The sequence below is a fragment of the Hibiscus syriacus genome, unplaced genomic scaffold, assembly GCF_006381635.1.
Source record: "Hibiscus syriacus cultivar Baekdansim isolate YM2019G1 unplaced genomic scaffold, ASM638163v2 tig00112344_pilon, whole genome shotgun sequence".
Classification (NCBI taxonomy): domain Eukaryota; kingdom Viridiplantae; phylum Streptophyta; class Magnoliopsida; order Malvales; family Malvaceae; genus Hibiscus; species Hibiscus syriacus.
In genome coordinates this window covers 52126-73817 of record NW_024063307.1, presented here as the reverse complement: position 1 = coordinate 73817, position 21692 = coordinate 52126, and the positions used below count along the sequence as shown (strand labels likewise).

The following is a 21692-nucleotide window of genomic DNA, read 5'->3' as shown; positions in this document are numbered from 1 at the left end:
ATGTTTTAATGCTTAAAGAATTTTTCACTAAAAATAGGTGTCTAACGTTTCCAACGTTACACTTTTAAGTAGCTACCGTTATATTTTCTAATTTTATTTTTTTAATAATAAAAAAATATTTTTTTTAAATAAAAAAAAAAAAAAAAAACACTTCCCCTCGTCGTCCCTCTCCCTCCCGTCGCCCCACCTCTGACAGTGAACGATCACCATTGGTCGGGTTTTGTTCGGAACACGACGAGGAATTAGCGATGGTGGTCTTGTAACGTACGGATGGCTGTGGGCGTTGAAATCGACGGAAAACTTAAACGAAAAACCTAAAAATCCAGCGACCATTTGTTGCGTTTTTCACGATGATCGACACAATTTCACGGTGGATGGGGACTGAGTTTTGGTCACGATTGCGAGACGGTTCTAATGGCACGGACCGACGATGGCCGTCAGGTGCTGAAAAATGTAAATTTTGGGTTTTTTTAAAAATAATAATATTAATTTTTTAAATAAAATAATTTATGAAATTTTATATACGTGAAACGTGTTAGATAATGGTCAAATTTAATGGTCGTTAAGATCCAGACGCCTAAAAGTGTAATATTGAAAACATTAGGCACCTATTTTTAGTGAAAAATTCTTAAGCATTAAAACATAATTTGAGACATAGTTCAGACACTTATTTTTGTATTAAAAATTTAAGTTTTAGGGCTTTGAGTCAAACTATGGTGTTAATCCATATGTTATGCACATAATTATGGTATTGAGCAAGTATGCAAACAACTAATATCATTTTTGGATCATAGATAATTAAGTTAATTTATAACCATAATAAGTAACGATAAACCGACTTTTAAATAAAGAATAACTTTTTTTTTTGTTTAACAATGAACAAGAATATAAGTTAAGCACTAATGATCTCTTTTTCCCCATTTTCCCATTAAGCTAAGGTGATTATAAAATAATACATGTTCTAAATGCTCTCGACCATTTGACAATGAATGGTGCTGCAGCCGTTGGTGCTCGAACCTGTAACCTCTAGAAACAACAACGATTCCTTTAACCACGGTGGTAAGTTGGTTCGTGAACAAGAATACAAGTTAATAACTAATAACTAACGCTTCAACATCTGGTAGGGGTCTCGAAATCCATTCTTCGTCAATAGGCTTACTACGACCCGCAACAACATTTTGCTCTCTTATGATCAACCGGATTCGTAACTCCTAATCTCCTTTAATAAATTTTGTTATCATGTCAATAAGAGTGTCTTTGAGGAGGATTGAACATATTACGAGCCACTTCTGTTACCTCATAATCGTCGGTCTCGATTTCAAGCTTTTAGATGTCCAATCGTCGCGCCTGTTAGAATCAAAGAACTTCCTATGCTCTTGGTAAAATCGAAAATCCATCGTTCTTGTTCATCTCTAATGACTCTTTCCGTCGATGCCTCTTGATTGTCGCCTTTAAGTGTTCTTTGCCACCTTATTCTTTTGCAGGGTTAGCCACTGTTAAATTAAAATACAGAGTTAAAAGAAGAGTGTTTCAATTAAAGGGTAAAGTAAATTAGATGGGGTTGAATAATGCTCAAATAATTTTTTAATTATTAAACTTTCAAAAGATTTAAAATAACCGTTAGATTTATTTAATTATGAAAAAATTGATCAATGTGTATATATAAAGAGTTCAGTAAATTTAATGATCAAGATAATTATTTGAACATAGTTTGGTGACCTCTGATGTATTTAACCCTTTTAATTTTAACTACATAGTATTAAAAATCTTGTTAGACGACAAATCTAAGTAGCACGAGATGTCCCAAATAGCCGAATATAAATGGGAACATGTGCATGTGGATTCTAACAAAAGGAAACAAGTTTTTAGTTTAGCGAATTTATTGGTTTATGAAGAAGATAGTATTTGTGTAGGGAAATTGCCTAAGATGTTCAACAGTGAACAGCAACACCCTGGTGGTGTTTATAAGTTCAACGAACCCTTCATTTACACACCTCAAGTTGAGAAATACAAACTAGTATTCACTCTCAAATCTCTCTTCTTCCTTTGTGCGCCCATCTCTTTGTTTCCTCATTTCCTTTGGGTTTTCCAACGTTCTAAGCATTCTAGCTTAGTGAAGGTTCGGGTCACTTAGCCGATTTTCGACCCTTGAAAACGTCTAAGGCCACACGAGCTTGCTAGCAGCAGTCTAGCCCCGTGACAAGTCCGAGCAGGGGACGGACGTAGGATCTTATCTTAGGGGAGCGAATTTAAATTTTATAAAATTAAAAGAGGGGACTAACTTGAACTTATAAAATTCTAGGAGAATGGAAATAGAATTTCAATAGAAAATACATAGAAAAAATCTAAAATATATGATAATTTTAAATTTTTAGGGAGACGACTGCCTCATCCCGCCTAGGTCCATCCCTTAAATGTACTTAAATCTTTTGTTTTTAATTATTGAAATCTAATCGCTCAAAGTCCAATTGATAATACTGTTAGATGTACTTTCATGAATTTTTAACAAAGTGACAGTCTAATATTCAAAGGTCTAGTAAAAACTAAAGTTCAATTGATAATAATATATAAGGTTAACTACTTCGAATATCACCAACCTTTAAGTATTGACTAGTTCATACAACCACCGTTTCAATTTTGTCAATTTTAGCACTAACATTTACGTTTAAGTGCAATTATGTCACTCCGCCGAAAAATGATTTAACGGGACAATAGCATGATAACAGCATGTTGGGACGTTGCTGATGTGAATGCCACATATAAACGACGTCGTTTTGACATTTATATTTAGTGCCCAAAAGACCCAAAATGATGTCATTTTGCTTGAACCCTAATTTTCTTAGGGACTAAAAATTTTCCATTATTTTGTTCTCTTCCTCCTCATCCTCATCTTCATCTGCATTTCCTTTTCCATGATTTTCTTGCAACCAAACAGATGGTTACCAGAAATTCAAAACATTTGGAGGAAGTACTTGATATACATGTTAGCAGAACTAAAATTAAACATATATGTTATCCCATACTTGAAATCACTTAACTTGGTTTGCTCATCGATATCATAGCATAGGCCTCGCCGCCATTGTAGAACAACGAACCATCTTTGCTAGTGACAAAGTCACCACCAGACTGACATATTGCTATGATTTTCTTTCGTGACATGGCCTGAACAGGAGAAAATCAAATCAACCACAACAAAAACTACATTAACAAAACATGTAATACTAACAAAAGAAGATGATATTTTTTCCAACACAAAAAAAAAACAAAAAATAAAAGAAACCATAAAATTTTATTTCTAAAGCAGTAACCAGAGGAAGCTAAAAAAAATTACTACAATCCAAAATCGAAAGCAAAGAAAAAACCCAGAAAAAGAGAGGAAAACGCATAGTTGAATAGGGCAAAACCCTAAAATCTATGGAATTTAAATTGAGGAAGGGAAAAAAGAAAGTACCTTTAACGGATAAACATAAGAAAGGCGGGTTTTTTAGTTTTGGATTCGTTATTGAGAGGTTGAATCCAATTTGAAGGAAATCCCATAAACCCAAAGTCAATGTCCCAACCCCAAATACACTCAAAAGATGAATGAATGGATTCAACACAATCCGCAGGGTATGGTGAGGTGTGCAAATGCTATGCTCAGTTCCTCTTGCAATCCTTTGATTTGTCCGACCCTTTTATTTTAGTTGTTAAAAATGATAAATTGATGGGTTAACTAATTCAATGTTTTGAATATTTGGTAACCATCTGTTTGGTTACCAAAAAACCACGGAAAACGAGATGAAGAAAGTGAGGAAGAAGAGAAAAAAATAATGAATTTTTTTTTGAGTTTAGCCCCTAGGAAAATTGAAGTTCTAAGCAAAACGTTGTCATTTTGGGTCTTTTGAGTACTAAAACAGAAATATCAAAACGACATCATTTAGATGTGACATCCACATGAGCGACGTCACGACATGCCGTTGTCATGTCATTGTCTCGTTAAATCATTAACAACAAAATGACATAATTACACTTAAACGTAAATATTAGTGCTAAAATTGACAAAATTAAAATATTAATAATATAAACGAGTCGACGCTTAAAGGTTGATAATATTTGAAATAGTTAACAAAATTTAACAAAATCAATTACTCCGTAATTTAACTTTAATTTTTAATTCAGACAAGAGAACCAAATTCTAAGAAATAAAATAATAAGACTAAAATTCAAATTGAATTGAAAAAAATCACCCCATAACGAAATTCTACAATACTCGATCTGAATCGATCATTCATCGTGTCACCGATGGTTATAAGAAAACAAAGGGACAATTTCAAATATTCTAAGAATACGGAAACTGAGCGCATAATTAGACCTCGAATACTAAAAAAAAACCAAACCGAAAGAGCCCCACTTTGTAACCTACTTTATAAATGGTGAAGCTTTTTAAACTTCAAATCTAAAATGTAGTATTATAGGAGCAATGGATTATGTACAACAAGCAGAAGCAATATGCACAGCGCCTGAGGCATGCAAAGATTAACACAACACACCTCGCTGTTTTAGTGGGAAAGACCATGATGAAGCTAAAAAAAAAAAAAACTTGCTCACAAATTACCAATATACATAATTACATTTTTTTACAAAACTTACCGCCAGTCCCGGCGGGAAAGAATCACTGTCATGGCTTTTCTTAACTCTACACCTGGAACAAGCAGATCATCGGAAAAGGAAAAAAAGAATCAGGCTGTGCACAATTCATGAAACTGGCTAGTAAATACTACAAGCGATGTATAAGTTTGATATCGGGTGGGGACAGTAGTGACCGTGGATAACCGATTACAATAGCATGTTCACAACAAAGAATAATTACAGTAATATGCGTGCTCTGGGACAGTGATGTGCTTCTTTAAACGCCGAAGAGAATGCATTACTATTTATTGCGGGATTGGATAAAGAGGCTCGCTAAACTTACATAAAAGCCAAACTCTCTAAAGGTAAAAATCGAGGTATGTCACAATTTCCTGTTCCCGTTGAAGAAATAACACCTTCCGATCTATCACAACGATCCTGAGTATCAATAAAAAAAATATGAGAAAAAAAAGTAGCTGTGAATTTCTTTTGATGCACAATTGATAACCATAGATAAAAAGTTTCAACTGTGGAGAAAATACCAGAACTGACTCTGTTGGTAACAAGATTAATTTGGATCCTGCGGCAGAGTGGGACCGAAATATTTCTGCATTGACTCTTTCTTACGCTCAGGATCAAGGCTGCAATCAATGATACCATAGTTAGTCATTCATTCCCGATTAAAAACGTCACTTGGAAATCATTTTGTTAGAACAACTAAAAACAAAAGAAAAGAACAAATGATAAAGGGGGCATAATAGGTTTTGTATGAAGGGGAGATAAAAAACATAATGGATTTGTATCCAGCTGAATTTCATTCTGAATATTTTATCATGTACCTGAGAATTAAAGATAAGAAATGGCGAAACATATAAGTTCATTTATTCTCTTCTGCATGATTACAGAAGCAAAAACATGTTTAGGTTGCTCCAATATTTAAAAAACCGCGTTGATTTACGAAAATGGAGGACAAATTAAATTAGTCTTTCGGGTATAACATTCATTTGATGCAACTTCAAATACATCTTATAATTAAGGAAGTTCAGATTAGAATAAAGATCTTGAGAGTATTTTGAAATACTAAAGGGAGACGGGATTTGGTATTTTGAAAAGCTTAGTCAACGAGAAGCCGAAGAAAGGGGGTTGCATGAAGAGCCATAGCAAGAGCTATGTTTGACATAATCCCAATCCTTGATAAATTACCTATTTCTGATTCCAAGGAGAGTAGAGTGTATTGCACTCGCACAGCCAGATGCAGGAGCTATAGCAGCAGTAGGAACTGCCTTAACAGCAGTTGCCAATGCAGAACTTGCACTGGCCCCACGTTGGTATTTTTTCAAAGGTGTCTGAACCAAAGCCGACGCAGATCTCCCAAGTCCATTACTAAAGCTCTCATAAGCCTGCCAAATTTTGACCATCAAAACATTGGAAATATAATTTACATACAGCACGTGTTGACTTTCTGCTGCCACGCACATTTCAAGACTAGAACATTTATTTCAACACTGAAGACAAGTGTCTAGTAATGCTCACCTGTTGAATTCCTTGTTGGGCATCTTTAGGCTGATTATGTCTCACATTTGCCTTTGTCTTGCCTTGTGAGGGTCGTGATACAGGAGAAGGGCTATTTGTGAACATATACTCAGTCTGAAGCAGAAAGTCACGAGTCCCGGCTGTCAAATGCACACCAAGTCCAACAGCTTCAAGTGATATACTTCGAAGGAAAGCCATTGTACCTAAAAAGTACATCTTAGCTTGCATACAAGGTCATACCAAATCTAATCACACAAGATCAAAGAAATTTTGCTTATGCAACCTACCTCTTTGCATTCCCTTCAGTACCCTCTGATCTTTCCTATAGCTCTCGAGTGGCAACGAAACTAGCTTTGCAGCAGCACCACCAACAGAAACCAAAGATGGGATGGTAGGAAGGCCACACAATACTTTATGAATCTATGTTATCAAAAAGAAGGGGCATATTTTGAATAAAATTTACAAGATGGAAAGCAAAATTCTCCCAATAAACATTCAGAATGCTGGTAAACCTGATTTTGTGAAATATCTTCCAACCACTGCCCTATAATTGTTTCACAAACGCTGCCCCAACCATAGACACCAACAGCATGTACGTGTTTAAGTTCTAGCTCAATTCCCTGTATCAAAATCTCATTTCAATAAGATAAAGACATGCCAATCACATAAATTTACACAATGGAAAGTCTATGTGCATGTATGATCGGAAAGAGAGAATTCACAACATTTCAGTCACGAGGTTCTGCAGGTGTAAGTTCAAATCATGAGAGAGTCATTATAGGGATATCACCTTTGAAAACACGACAATGCAATAAGCAACAGCAGTAACATCAAATCTACACAGAAAATGCATAACTAGGTAACTTGTTTAAGAACAGAAGAGTAGGGGGCCTAATCAGTTAGCAACAAATTTGAGGACGAAGGTTGGGGAACATTGTTAATCGATTGGGTAGCAGCCGGGCGTAGTATGAGATGTACACATGACAACTAAAAAGACTAATGTAACAAAAAGCCAGGTAGAAAGAAAAACCCATGACAGCCTTTCAAATAACAAGAAATAAACAAATGGAAATAGAAATTTAAAAGCAATTAGCTTCAAATTAATAAATATTATTTATAGGATAAAATAAAAAGCAATGACACTACATGAGTGGAAGGTCTAGTATGTGTTAGGAACAATAATAAACTAGAATAACAGACTTGATAGAAGCAGAACAGAAATCATTACAAAATACATTTGAAATCATACACTTCATTCTCATACTTTATTCATCGTTTAATTAGAAGATGCAAATTATACAAACGATAAAAAAGCCAAAAACAAAAGCTAAAGAAAAATGGAAGTATCAAGTTCAGCATTGGGACTTGCATGATGAATTAGTGGGAAAATGGAAAGAGGAAACAATTCACCTTCCATGGAACAATGTTTACAAGTTCCGCATATTTACCACCTTTCAGTGCTGCTAGATCAACATGGTGGGGACTATAGTCTACTCGAACAAGAATGGGCCAAATATCAAACTTCTGAAACAAAATTTCCTCAATCAGTACAGAAACTTAAGTAGACAAATAAATAATCCAACAAATAAACTCAAGCCATACTTCTCGTATATTATCCAACAATAATATCATATATTGGCCCTTAAGGAGAAAAGATAGGAAAAGAAATAGTCTTGCCTACTATACTACCATAACTAGAATCATATGATAATGTGTTCATACGGTAGGACCAAATGAGCAATTGCCACACCAAGAAGTCAACACTCCAGAAAGAGGAGAAATAAAAAAGGGGGTGGGGGGACATGCAGATCCAATTTAAACGTGAATCAAGAACATGCAATAAAAATACGAATGAATCCACACTTGCCTGAAAATAAGGGAGCAATGCCTCATCTGCAATGGCATGTCCAGCAAGATTATGGCTCCTCCTTACCAAGAAATCAGTATCTGGATGGCAACTTGTAGACTGGTTAAGCGATGAGCTTTTTTCACCCAAAAAACTGACTAGAAAATCAAGTTGGCTTTGATGAAGATGTAACCGCATAGGAAGGAGAGCAACACGCAACCTGCAAGTAAAAAAGAAACAACAAAGTTAGTTCATCAAAAGAAAGAGACAGAAATTTGGAAACAGAAATATGAGCAGCAGAATAGTGACAACAAAGAATAATTTTTACTTCATTCATAGATTGCATCGAACACAAAAGTAATTACAGTGGAATCTATGTGGCAGCCACAACAGTTTGATGATGCAAACTTTTTATTTTTTAATACAAATAGTAAGCTAAGCAAGGCTTCGAAAAAATGCAGCTAAAATCTCAGACACATTCTTTATAGAAGATAAAATGTTTACTACCTAGTACAACATGTCAATATCTCAAAAACACTACTTTATAGAAGCTAAAAAGGCTTCAAGCAAAGCAAAGCATGAGGCAGTTATTTAGGTCCAAATCAGGTCAACATCTAACAATCTGAGCAGCAGATAAGACCTAGACCCACGAGCGAAACCATTCAAAAAACTGGAACCATGAAAATCATAATGACCAATTCCTACTAGAATATCAGTGATCTCCCATCTGGAAACGACCAACTGAAATGAATTAAATGATGTAGGTTATGCATATGGATAGCACTTTTCATGGAAAGGACAACACAATCTCCTTCACTGGTTGTGGAGCCCTCAAAGAGAAAAGAAGATTCAGTGCTAATTTTCATTTAGTTAGAAAAATATATACAAAGCAGAAAGTATACCGGTATTCCTCAAGAGGTGTAGAAGGATCTGGTCTGACAGCTTCTAGGTCCAGTTTGAATGCCTTTGAAGAGGATTCCCTCGGATGATCTTTTGTATCATAGTATCTTAGCACCTACAAGTTAAGGATTGGAGATTCAAAATTTTGTTCATACAGGGCAGGTAAGGAATGAGTAATGCAAGAAGTAAAACAGTAATTCGAACATTACCAGCTTCCAAGGTGCATCGGTGCTCTTGTCATAGAAATGAAAATCATGGACTGAAAGAGAAAGCTTGGACACAGATACTCCACCAGGTGTGAATACGTCATAATGAAATTCCATCCCAGATACTGCAAGCTCTAGACATACAGTTCTATCCCTTCCAAGAATATTACTGGACTTGAGCCAGTCAGACCCAGCATACATTCTCCATCTTATATTAATGTTCTTAAGGAGTACACGTCCTATGATGTTTACCGTATCATTAGGTACACCAGAGTCACAATACAGAAGCCTGCCTTCCACAATTGATTTCAGGGCAGCTTGTCTACTTGGTTCTGAAATGTGATTTTCAACAATTTGTAAAGAAGCATCTTCATACCATCCACTATTCCCTCTTGCAAGATCTCCCTCCCCAACATGTAGGGATCTATATTTCAGGACCTCATGGGAAGGTTTTAGTCCAGCAGGTAATTCTGTAAGGGGGCCTAACTCATGTAAACAGTAACTTTCTATTAGTTCTGGGAAGTAATCTTGTTCCAGAAAGGAAGTTTGACTACTTTCGAGACCTATTCCATTAATAAGTAGCTCGTGAGAAAACATCTCTGCATTTTCAAAGCTTAAGCTACAAGGTTCTTCAGCAGCATTTTCCTCAACAGGTAGGTGAAACTGTACCTCAGAAGAACCAAACTGGAAGGTCTCATTTCCATCCAAGGAAAATGCATCTTCAGATATCTCGTCCATCAAGCCAGCTGCCCCACATTTATTCTCTAACTCTGCAGTCACAGTATGAATTTGAGAAGTTGATGGGGCTCTATTTTTCTCATCATTCCTCTGTTGTGCCATTTGAAAATCATTCCACCGTGTTTGTAAGTGCACAATAGACTCCTCTACATCAGGGGCAAATAACTGTTGGAGTTGAGCAGCCAAGCGAATCAAACCAGATGTTGTGTCATGGCAGGTTTCCACATAAATTTGAGAATTTGAATACTCTACCGTCCAGAGAAGGCCGTTGGCACAGCTAGTTTTTACAATAGCTTCAATTAGTGCCTCCCGAGCAACTTTGACATAACCTCCCCGATTAAGTTGTTCGGCACTATAAGTAACCCCAAGTTTGTCACACTCTGAAACTGCACGAAGAAGAAAACCGAGATCTTGTACTCTTATTCTGTATTCATTTTCTAGGGAATCTGCCACTGCTGAATTTGAAAGACAGAAGGAAGATGCAGCAATCAGACAAGCTACATAAGGTTCAGACGTGTCGTCTTTGGCATCTGAAAGAGAATCTGAATCCAGAACTTCACTATGAACAGCCAAGTTGTTTAACTGGGGTTCATAACTCAATGCAATATCAACCAATTTAAGAACAAAGGAAGCTCTACGAGCGGGTGTCTAAATCTCCATTTGGTAAATTATGCTCAACAAACTGTTCGGGATCCACTGAAGGCAAACTGAAAAAGGAGCAAATCACACCCATCCAATCTAAACGACCACCAACAGCAACAATTGTGCAGCACCTCACAGTTAAAGATGTAAAATCTTCGCAGCTCTTTGGCTCCCAGAAGTATACAAAGTCTGAACCAGCTAACCTAGAAGATAAAGCATTCGAACCTCCTCCATCGCCACGTTTCATCACAGAATCATTACATGAGATTAAAAGAAACTCCTGATCTTGATCACCAGATACTGAACCGGATAACGTACCTTCACCGTGTGTTAACCATAGAAAACTAGAACCCTTAATATCACCAATATCTGAGACAGATAACAAATCAAATTTCTGAATGTTCAGTTTCAGACAACCCCATGAACCTGGAAGTTCACTTCGCATAGGAGCTTTCACATTTTCTTCATCGTCTGGTCTTATAGAAATTTCTACAGAATCGCATTCCAGCAGAACTGATGTTTGAGAAATTGAATCCTCTTCTTCGGTACCAGTTACATCACACGAGAAACACAATAGTCCAGTAATAATCTGTTTTAAAAGGTTATGCAAGCCACTATACTGTGAACTGTCTAGATCAACAATAACAGATGACAGATGAATGTGTGCAAAGCATGTGGTGCTAAAAATTATCTCCTGGCGGGTTTGAGCACTTATATCATCAAGATCTTTCACAGTAGTAACAGTGGCAAACTCGTAACCTTTTCCCACGGATTTATTTCCACTCCTTTCTTCTAGAGTTGCTAAGAACTTGGCTTTCTCTGCTATCCAAGGGCCAGTCACATGACCTTCCTGCCAAAAGACACTAATGAAAGAAAGACGCCCAGTCCTGTTGGTGACTGAAAAAATCTTTTGTGAAGAAAATTTATGCTTCTGAATACTACCATAATCAATTTCACTACCATCTTTCTGTGCAGTTATGACTGAGTACAAGGAAAGATTAACAAAATTTAGGTGCAAAGAACGAGTGCCAGACGAGGGGAATTGTTTCTGCAAACTTCCATCAAGATGTGGACTACTGTCTTGCATTTCACCCTTTGATGGTAAAGGTGAAGAAAGATCAAGAACAATGAATTGATCCCATGAAGGGTATCCATCATCATTTCATCACTCTTAAAAGGGAAACACAGAATTACTCTTGCATTGGAGATTGATATGTCACCTCGCAATGTTGTTGCTGAAGAAAATTTTGTAGTGCAAGAGCTAGAACTTCTTTTCACATGAGAATAAGATGATTCAAACTTCTCGTAGGAAGCATCATATGGAACTTTTGGGTTATTATTACCCATTTCAGTAGATTTTCCAACTTCCTTCAAGAGATCTGATAACATCTTTAGCAAGGAGAAGCTAAACCAAAAGGTAAGAGGTGGCAGTTTAAGAGAAAAAGATGTCTGCCCCAAAAAACTACCACCAGATGAACTAGACCTCACGGTACATTGGCAGTGAGTGACCCCAGAGGTTGTAAACAACATAATTTTGACCATATCACCCTTGTCTCTGAGTGAAAAATCTGTAGAAACTAACTCACAGAATACACCTGATGATCGATCTCCAGTAGATGGGGAAAACAGAGGAAGAGCATGTTGAACTTCATCTTGCATATTTCTGATAGAAAAGGTTTTACTGTCAATGTTATTGCCACAATCCTCTTCGTCCATACGGCAGAAATAATCAGCAGCTTCAATATGCACCATTGTTCCTTCAAACCTCATTTCTTGAGGACATGCCTGTTGAACGTATGCATATTTCAAATTAGTGTAGATATGTCATGAAGAACAAACATAAAAATATGTTTAGAAAAAAGGAGGGAGGAAAGGAATTCTCCAAGCAAAATATTACCTGCACAAGAACAGAGATATCCCTGCATTCTATGCCCAAATAATGAATGCTGGAACTGGCATGTGTTAGATCACACAAATGATCCAGGTTTTCATCATGAAAGGACAACACAATAGAAATTCCAGCAAAGGATGCTTTAAGATTAGTTTGAGCGTGCTGCTGTTCTGTTTAGAAACAAGGGGAATTACACGTCAAACAAAATTACTAGTGTCAAAGATGGAAATGATTGTTTATGAGGAACAACAAAACAACAATATGTATCAAATTATGCTCTTAAGCACTATTTATGACCATTTTTGGGCACCAAGATTAAATCTCCAATCACGCTCAAAGTGCATCAATATCTTCTAGAAGTTAACCAAAGGTCTTACTTTCAAACACCAACTAACATTTTTGATTGAATCACTAACTTATTAGGCTCTTTATTCTCCTACAAAGAACTATAAATTAAATCACTTCAACCTGTTGCAAAAGAATTGAATTTCAGTAAGGCATAATCAAAGATGAAAACAGAGAAAATACCAGAAGGAATTTGCAAAGATCCAGATGCAAGGCTGGATGCAGCAGTTATTGCACTGAAAACTGAGCATGTCCAGTTCCACATTCCACTACTTCCCAAAGCTGACTGTGAATTTCTCATTCCATCAAAACACTCAAAAAATTGGTCCACACTATCAAGATACAGGAAATTCAACAGGTTAGAAGAATTACATTGGAAAAGAATATAATGCATGATCTTAGAAGGTTAGTTTCAGTATTAATTCTCCTTCACTCATATTTCATAAGCAGTAATAACAGAAGCAGAACCATTGAGGCAAGGTTAAAAGAATGTTCCACTTCAAGCTCATTTATAAATTTTAAGAAATGATTTGTCAAGAAATTAGGTTTAAATGCTAATTTAAAATTCTTAAGACTTCGATTTTTTTTATGAAGTAATAGATAAACAGAGAACATGTAGAACAATGACTGTAAATACAATAAGCAAGCTAGTGGGTGTTTTTTCCTTTGGCATTCTCTAAATTTGCTTTCTTGTAGATATGATATATAGGTTGCTAAATAAAATCTTAGAAGCTTATGATATAAGTTCCTAACATGCCCTTTTCAGAAAAACTACGCATAAAATTCAAGTATGCAGAAACTGAGACCAACCTTGCACCAAAGTCAGCTTCTTCTCCAACATCCTGCTTGTTTTTGCCAACAGAAATTGGTACCCAATTAGGAATAAAATGTGAACCGGGTAGCCCAGTTTCATCAACAGATTCCCGCACATTCAAGGAAGTATAGCCTGCAGAAAATCTTCCCTGATTTTTTGTCACTTTATCAATGACAATCATAGCAGATGCTGATGATTGGAATTGAGAATTAGAATTCAAGCATACAGAGTCTGTTGTCTCACGGTGCATACTATTCTTCCCAACCTTGTCAAAGTTCTTGAAAGTTTCCCATGAAAGCAATAACCATTTAATTATGCTAGGTTGAAATCTTAAATCTACTGGATCAATAGAAACATCTGCATCCACCTTGCGAATATCCAAGGATCCGTTCTTCCAGGGAATGCTAAGCTTCAAATTCCCTGAAAATCCACCACCTTTCCCTGACATGATTGGAATAGCAGCATTAGGTGGAGAACAATATGAATACAGTTCCAAAAAGGCATTCCCGAAGTGTGTGAAGTACAAGCCTGATCATCAACATCCTCCATCTGAAGAAGCTCAAGTGCAGCTCCATGGAATTTAACAAAGTTTGTAAGTTGGCTAATTCCAAGAAAACTGTGAGCTCTAGCTTCATCAACTAAACCAGCATCTTCGGAAACACAAGTTCCGTATTCTGTTTCTGATATCCGAAGCACCAAAGTCCTACGGAAGCCCAGTTTTTCAACATTCTCTAGAGATGGATCAAATGCAACTATTAACCTTTTAATCTTCACATTAAAGCTTGTAAGAAACCATTTTACCATCTTTGCAATAGTCTTTACACCTTCATGTACATTATCAGGATTCCTAGGACTTCCTTCCATTTCGTTAGAAAATTTTCCCAAGTCGCTGAAATTATAATAGTTACCATCATCATTGGAACTACAAGGTTCATCTGCTCTAGATAAATGATCATTCTCCAAGCAAGGGGCAAGTAATAGCTCAAGTTCATCAACCTCAACTTGACATCCTTTACCCTTCCAAGGCATTTTAACTAATAAAGATCCAATAGACCCCTCTTTTAGAACCAAAGATGCTGCAGGACCAATCTGGAAATTGAAAGCAGGACCAATCTGGAAATTGAAAGCAGAAAAAACAATATAACCATAACAAAGCAATTGTATACTAAAAAAATAAAAAGATATATATAAAAATATTCCCCTAAGCTAAACTATATTTCATTAATATCCTTACCAAGAACCCTAATTATAAAGTTGCAATCAAAACCAGAGCCCCATGTATCTATGACATACAACTGGCAACGTAATACCAAAAAAATTAAAAGATATATATGAGAATATTGCCCTTAGTTCTACTATATTCAATTAATAACCTTACCAAGAAACCCCTGTTACAAAGGCATACTCAAAACCTAGAGCCTTCTTGCCTATGACATATAACTTGCACTCCACACTTACAATATTGCTACTTCTATCTAAAAGAGATACTGTATGAGTACTTCGCTACACTGATCTTCATTTTCGATTATTTATGCACCAGTATAGATAATCAACCGTAGCAGCCAATGTAAAATTTAAGAGCACTACTTATAAATTTTAAAGAGCTGAAATATTCAGCCGTGGCAATGTTACCAATAAAAATAACACATAATTTAAAGTATAAATTATAATCAAGCATTTTTACTCTTCGTATTCATTAGAATTTTGAAGTCAAACTTGAACTGAACCGAATTTTAAAAAGAAATAAATAAAGAATACAAGTCGTGCCTTCTGGTTAAGATAATCGACGTTGAGGGCGAGGTCAGAGAGCTGGATGGTCCCCTCTGCGAGCTGAACATCAAGTTGGTCCAAATCAATATCCCCCAAGATAAATTTCCCAAGTTTCTTCTTCAATAGAAACTTAAACACCCTCTTCACCGCCCAGCGGGAAACCACCGCCTCAGCCGATTTCGCAATATTATTCCACGCGCCAAACATCTTGTCCTTCCTCAATTCGCCGCCGTTTTCAATCCGAATTTTCAGCGAATTGGAGAAAGCGATGGAGCTCTAGGGTAAAATTAGGGTTTGGAAACTGTAAATTCTACGGCGGCGATGGAAGATTGTGACTTCCATCTAAGGCGCGAAAGCGACGAGGACGAGAGGGAATTGGGGATTTTTGCGACCGTACGAAAAGAAAAACGCAAAGGAACTTCAATTCAAAGATATTTGATTGAATTTTGATGAAATCGAACGACTTTTCGTTATGGTTTGGAAGCTGTTTGAGAATCGAAGACGTACCCGTCGCTTTTAGTCGTTGCAATTTGTGAAATCCAGCTGTTCCATATATATACTCGGGTAATTCTTTAAGGGTTAATATCCATAATAAGTCCCTGTACTGTGTATACTTTTATAAATTTAATACCCTCCATTATAATTTGATCAATTTTCGAAATGTAATTTCCATTTTGGGTTAACTCTTTGGTTTATTTTCTCGATTAATTTTGAGTATTTTATTAAAAATATATGATGATATGATATATACTTTGATGTTTTTATAATTAAAAAATGGCATGTTAAATTATTCTAAAAATGAATAAGAATTTTGATCTTACAATTAAAAGCACACATTTTAAATAGTACAATACTGAAATCATTAAATTTATTGTAAAAGGATTAAATCTAAAAAAAGTGAATGTATATAGCCTTTTATAAAATTTTACCTTATTTAAGGGGGGGCGTCTACTTAAATTGGGAACCGTGATTGAAGTTGCGGGTAAAATTTGGGATATTAGATATCCTAAAAATAAAATGGGTAAATTACGTGTTTAGTATAAACTATCATTTTTGGTAGTTTTAGTAATTAAACTTTCATTTTTTTCAAAATTATACCTAAAGTTTTATTTTTGTTTCATTTTAGTATACCGTTCAAAATTTAACGTTAATTTTAAAAAAAATTAAAGTTTAGGTACTAAAACCTAACAAAACAGTTTAGGTACTAAAAGCGTTAGGTTTTTAATGTCGGGTACTAAATGTTAGGTATAATTTTAAAAAAAATTGAAAGCTTAGACGTTAAAATGAATCAAAATTAATAGTTTAGATACTAATATGTGATGACTCGGAGGAAACATGGATCACCTTTTCCGCATGTGTCCGACAGCTTTGGAGGTGTGGAAACGGCTGATCCAGCCCACGAAATTGAATGAATTCCTGTCAATGGAATTCCATGAATGGTTGTTAACTAATCTGTCAAATCCGGATCAGTTTGCAAGGGGCTTTAAGGAGTGGACATTGATGTTTGGGGGGATTGTTTGGCATATATGGAAGCATCGTAACCTGTGCGTATTTGACAGAGACAAGCTGGGGTACACGTCGGTTGTTGATCAAAGCTTTCGTTTGTATGAAGAGAGTTCGAGAATGGAGTCTGCTGCTACTCTTAATCGGGTGGTTTCGATCACCACTGTTAGAGACACATGGACTCCTCCTCCGAGAAATTGGTTGAAGCTAAATGTTGACGGGGCAAGGGATAGTCACGGAAACGCTTCGTGTGGAGGTGTTTTACGTGATAATAAGGGTGAATGGCCCGATGATTAGACATGCACAGAAGTCGGATTTTAATTTAATTTGGATCGTTTTTTATTCGATTCGATTTTTTTCATAGATAAAAAACCGGTTTATAAAATAATCGTTCGGATTCTAACCGGTTTGGAGGGCCGGATATCCTAACCGGTGTAATCGGTTTTTGTTTGAAAAAAAACTGGTTATAAAAAAACCGATTATAATATTATTAAAATTACATCGTCATCAATTGCAACAAAGTTTACGATAATTGAAATACTTAAATACTTCCAAGTTCGATAAATTCAAATACTTAAAAACTTCCAAGTTCGATAAATTGAAATACTTAAAAACTTCCAAGTTCGATAAATTCAAATACTTAAAAACTTCCAAGTTCGATAATTGAAATAAAGTTTAAGATAATTGAAATAAAGTTTAAAAATAAACTACATTGTTATCTCTTCTTCATCATCTTCACCTTCTTTGTTTGGAGGAGATATTCCAAGTTCGACTTCTTCAATGTGTAAGTTTGCTTTCAAATCGGCATCAATTGCATCTTCTAGGGTGGTGATATGTTGCTTCCGAGCCGCTCCATCCAAATAATCCTTCAAACAAATGTATATTTCTACCGACTCGGGACTTAGTCTTGATCTCTGTTGCGATATAACCCTGTCACTAACAAAAAAAGCGGATTCCGAAGCTACCGTAGAAGCTTGGACGGTTAGTAAATCACGGGCCATGGCGACTAGAATCAGAAATTGTGCTTCATTTTCTTTTCACCAAGCCAAAATATCCAAACTTTCAAACTCTTCAAATGTCATTTTTGATAGAAAATCGCATGACATGTAATTTCTCAACTCGCTACTTGGGGTGGTAGTACGTGATCATTTGGATTGGAATTTACAAGAGTGTTAAAAAGATTCAAATTTATGTTACTTGGACGTCTACTAGATGATTCCGCATTCGTTCTCATTTGATCGTGTATTACACTACTTGATCCGTATTTAGTTAAATAAATTACAAACATGTCTCGAAAACATTTGTTAAAATAATTTATTTGGTTTTGGACAAAGTTGGGTTCATCATCGGTTAGATTAAAAACAGACGCAATTTGTTCAATTAGTGTTTAAATCCCGCCAACATTTAACGTTGGGTTTAAAGCGGCGGCACAAGTAAAAATAGGGGAATCTCCTTAAAATATTTTAAAAGTTTTTCCTTCATTACAAAGCCAATTTCTTGAAAAACTTCGGTTTCAAATTCAAAGTCATTTAGTCGTAGCCAACAAAAATATTTGATTAAGAATCAACGGGCTAGTAGGGTAATAAACACCGGATAAAAAAGTTGTTGCATTTTTAAAAACCCCAAGCAAATCGATTATTTTGGCTATAGTTTCCCAACTCGAATCCAGATTTGGGACATGGCCCCTCTCAAAAAGCCGGTCGTGAAATATTTGCAATATTTCTCTTTGCCTTAAGGCAGTATGCATCATCATCCAAGTTGAGTTCCAACGAGTTGGACAATCCAAATTAGGACCCAAAGCTTTTTTATTAACTGACTTACAAAATCGTTTATAATCATTTAATCTTTTGTTGTTGTTACAAAAACCGATAAATTAATTATGTGTGCAACGCAACGGGTATGAAAAACCGCACCGTCTAAAATCGATGAAAGTAATATTTTCAATCTTGGAACCGCATTTGTATTATTCGATGCATTATCAAAGGATATAGAAAAAACTTTATTTTCTAATTTATAAAGACAAATTACCCTTTTAAAAGTGTAAATAAATTAGCACCGGTATGCGACTCACCGAATAATTCAAACGCGATTGTTCTTTTCATCATTTGCCAATTATCTTGATCTAATCAATGTGTCGTAACGGCTAAAAAAGAATTTCTAGTATTATGAGGGGAACTCCAAACGTCACATGTAACGACACACCATAACGGTGTTCTTGGAATCCTAAAATCATTTTTTCCCTCGCTGTACGCCACATTTTTATAACATCTCTTCTAAGGGTAGTACGACTTACTTGAGTATAACGTGGTTGCATTAGTTGTTGAATTGTTGCCGTGAAATCTTCATCATCAAAGTGGTCGAACGACAATGCTCTTTGTAAACGCTTATCGTAATTTTTCGTTGTCGTAAACAAAAACACCACCTTGCGGTGTAAGATTCGATTGACTTGGATCCGATCTTAAGCGAAGTGCCTTGCATGATTTTATCAAATGGTTCTTCAACGTTGTGTTTCCTTCCAGTGCAAGCAACTTTAGACAAAGTTTACAACGCGCCATCCTCGAGCCATTTGATATCTCACATAAATCGTAGTGATCCCAAATATCTTTGTTTCGAGTGTGTTTGATCACTCTCACGACTTCAAGGTTTCTCCCGACGGAAGATTCAGCCGTGTTACTCATTATGAACAAAAAATTACAAAAATAAGATTTGAGAGATGTTTAGGTGTTGTGTAATAAGATTTGAGAAAGTTGTAATCAACCAAATACATTCCCAACCTATTTATACATGTTTAGGGTGGTAAAATGGTAATTTTTTTAAGAACAAAACGGTCACAAAACCCCCAACGGCTAGTTTTTTAAACCCCGTCCGATTTTTTTTCCGGATAAAAACCGGTTTTTTATCCGGTAAAAAATCGGTCTAGGTTTTTTTTCTCAAACCGGTTAAAAAAAATTCGATCCGATTAAAAAAACCCAATTTTTCTCAAATCTGATTTCGAATATTTTTTACACAAAATTAAATATTCGTATTTTTTGTGCACCTCTACCGATGATATATGGAGTGTGGTTGCACAGGTCTATACTAATATCACGGATCAACCCGTTCACATGGAGCATATCAGAAGCAACCTCGAATCAAAAGGGAGCTACTTTAAAGAAAAGTATAAGCTTGGGTACCACGTGAAAGTCGAAATCAATCCGTATGACGACACGCCGACCGCGACGGCATCCGTCGACCCTTCGACTACACATGTCGAATGAAACCAAGCATATATGCGCGAGCATCTCAGATAGATGATGGTAGGAACATGCTGTGGTGCTCTTGATTGTCTATGTTCTGTGTTGTTTGTTGTATCCTCAAATCAAACCCTTCCAAACAATATATGTCGTGTTGTTCGATTCGACTTATGATTCAAGTTTTTCTGAACATCCTAAACTACTCGTATCTCGTCTCGACAGCATCTGCAACGTTAACGAGATCGGTGCCTAAATTTCACCTCTAGATCTACGAATCTCAAGCTATCCTTCACGATCGGCGAAAGCACATTCATGAACTATAATCAGGAAACTAATTACTATATATATCTAATAATTATAACTAATAATTATTAGAAAAACGATCGGCAAAAGCTCATACAAAACGGTTCTTTTTCTTAGTTTCCTTTATATGCGTGTTTTTTTTTTCTCAGCTACCAAACGGGAGAACAAAAAAAATTCAAAAGAAAAACAAAACGGCCGAAATTCCAACTTCACCTTTAGATCTACGAATCTCAAGCTATCCTTCACGATACCACATGACTCATTGCCAGAACAACGAGGGAAATAAGACACGCCGGAGCAGGGTCGGAAACACCAGTCACCGCCGAGCATTACACCGGAACTCGAGGAAGAAGAAGCAACGGTGATAGCCTCGTTCAGCGAATCCTGCAATTCTCGCGTACTCTTTCTTCTCTTCGTTAACAAGAACCTTGCGTTCGAAACTTCCATCTCCGCTCTTTCTGCACTTCGTTTATAGCTCCCCATACAGTCCACTATTTTTGTTCGCTTCTATGTGTGATTTTTATTTTTCTTTCTGAAATTTTGCTCTATTTTTCCCCTATTTTCTTCTTCTTTTAACTTTGCATTTTGTAGGGTTTTAACGGAAGGGATAATGTTAAAAAAAAAAAGGAGATCGAGTGATGGATGATTTATCTGCAGCCGTTGATATCTTGGACGGTGGAGATTTGGTTTTTTTATGTATTATTGTTTGAAAATGTACACGTGGTTTTAACTCGGTTATTCTTAACACCGTGACGTGACCGACCATCAGGGACATGAATGACGCATAAAATAAAGAATATAAATAGGGGTTATTTCTTTTATTTCGTCCCCGGACCCATAAAATAAAGAATATAAATAGGAGTTATTTCTTTTATTTCATCCCGGGTCAAAAAAATACCCAAAGCCGGCCGTGGTTAGGAATATAAGAGTTTAATGTCAAAAGATTTAGAATTATATTTGAACATACATTGTTTTATACTTCTTGTACTTACTTCAGATTAATAAAAAAAACTACTCATTTTCAAACTCGATAAAATTTAAACGTCCACAATCTAATTTAATGTTAAAATAGTAATTTTGGATGTAATTGAAAATGTGATAAAAATCATAACATTTTAAATTTAATACAACTTAAAATGTTATCTTCCTAACATTTTCGATTGACAACCGAAAATATTACATTTTTCGTAGCATTTGAGATTCAACCGAAAACAATAGAAATATTATAACATCTTAGGTTGCACTCAACCTAAAATATTATGATCTTTATCATATTTCCGATTACGCTCCAATGTCCCCGTTTTTAACTTTATATTAGGTTATCGCACATTAGAATCACCCACAAACTCGACAATTATAC

General features: G+C 35.8%; 1 protein-coding gene across 1 annotated transcript; it reads right to left on the bottom strand.

Annotated features, from left to right (window-relative positions):
• Nucleotides 1-4473: 4473 nt before the first annotated feature.
• On the bottom strand, nt 4474-21449 carry LOC120178098 (autophagy-related protein 2-like). The gene is given in 18 exon segments (XM_039184045.1): nt 4474-5046; nt 5151-5249; nt 5812-6008; nt 6142-6344; nt 6429-6561; nt 6654-6761; nt 7552-7665; nt 8009-8207; nt 8890-9002; nt 9097-10477; nt 10479-11637; nt 11640-12258; nt 12371-12534; nt 12893-13041; nt 13520-14018; nt 14021-14612; nt 15291-15567; nt 21445-21449. Coding segments are annotated over 16 exon segments (5913 nt in total). The 5' UTR covers nt 15501-15567; nt 21445-21449; the 3' UTR covers nt 4474-5046; nt 5151-5176.
• Nucleotides 21450-21692: the final 243 nt, after the last annotated feature.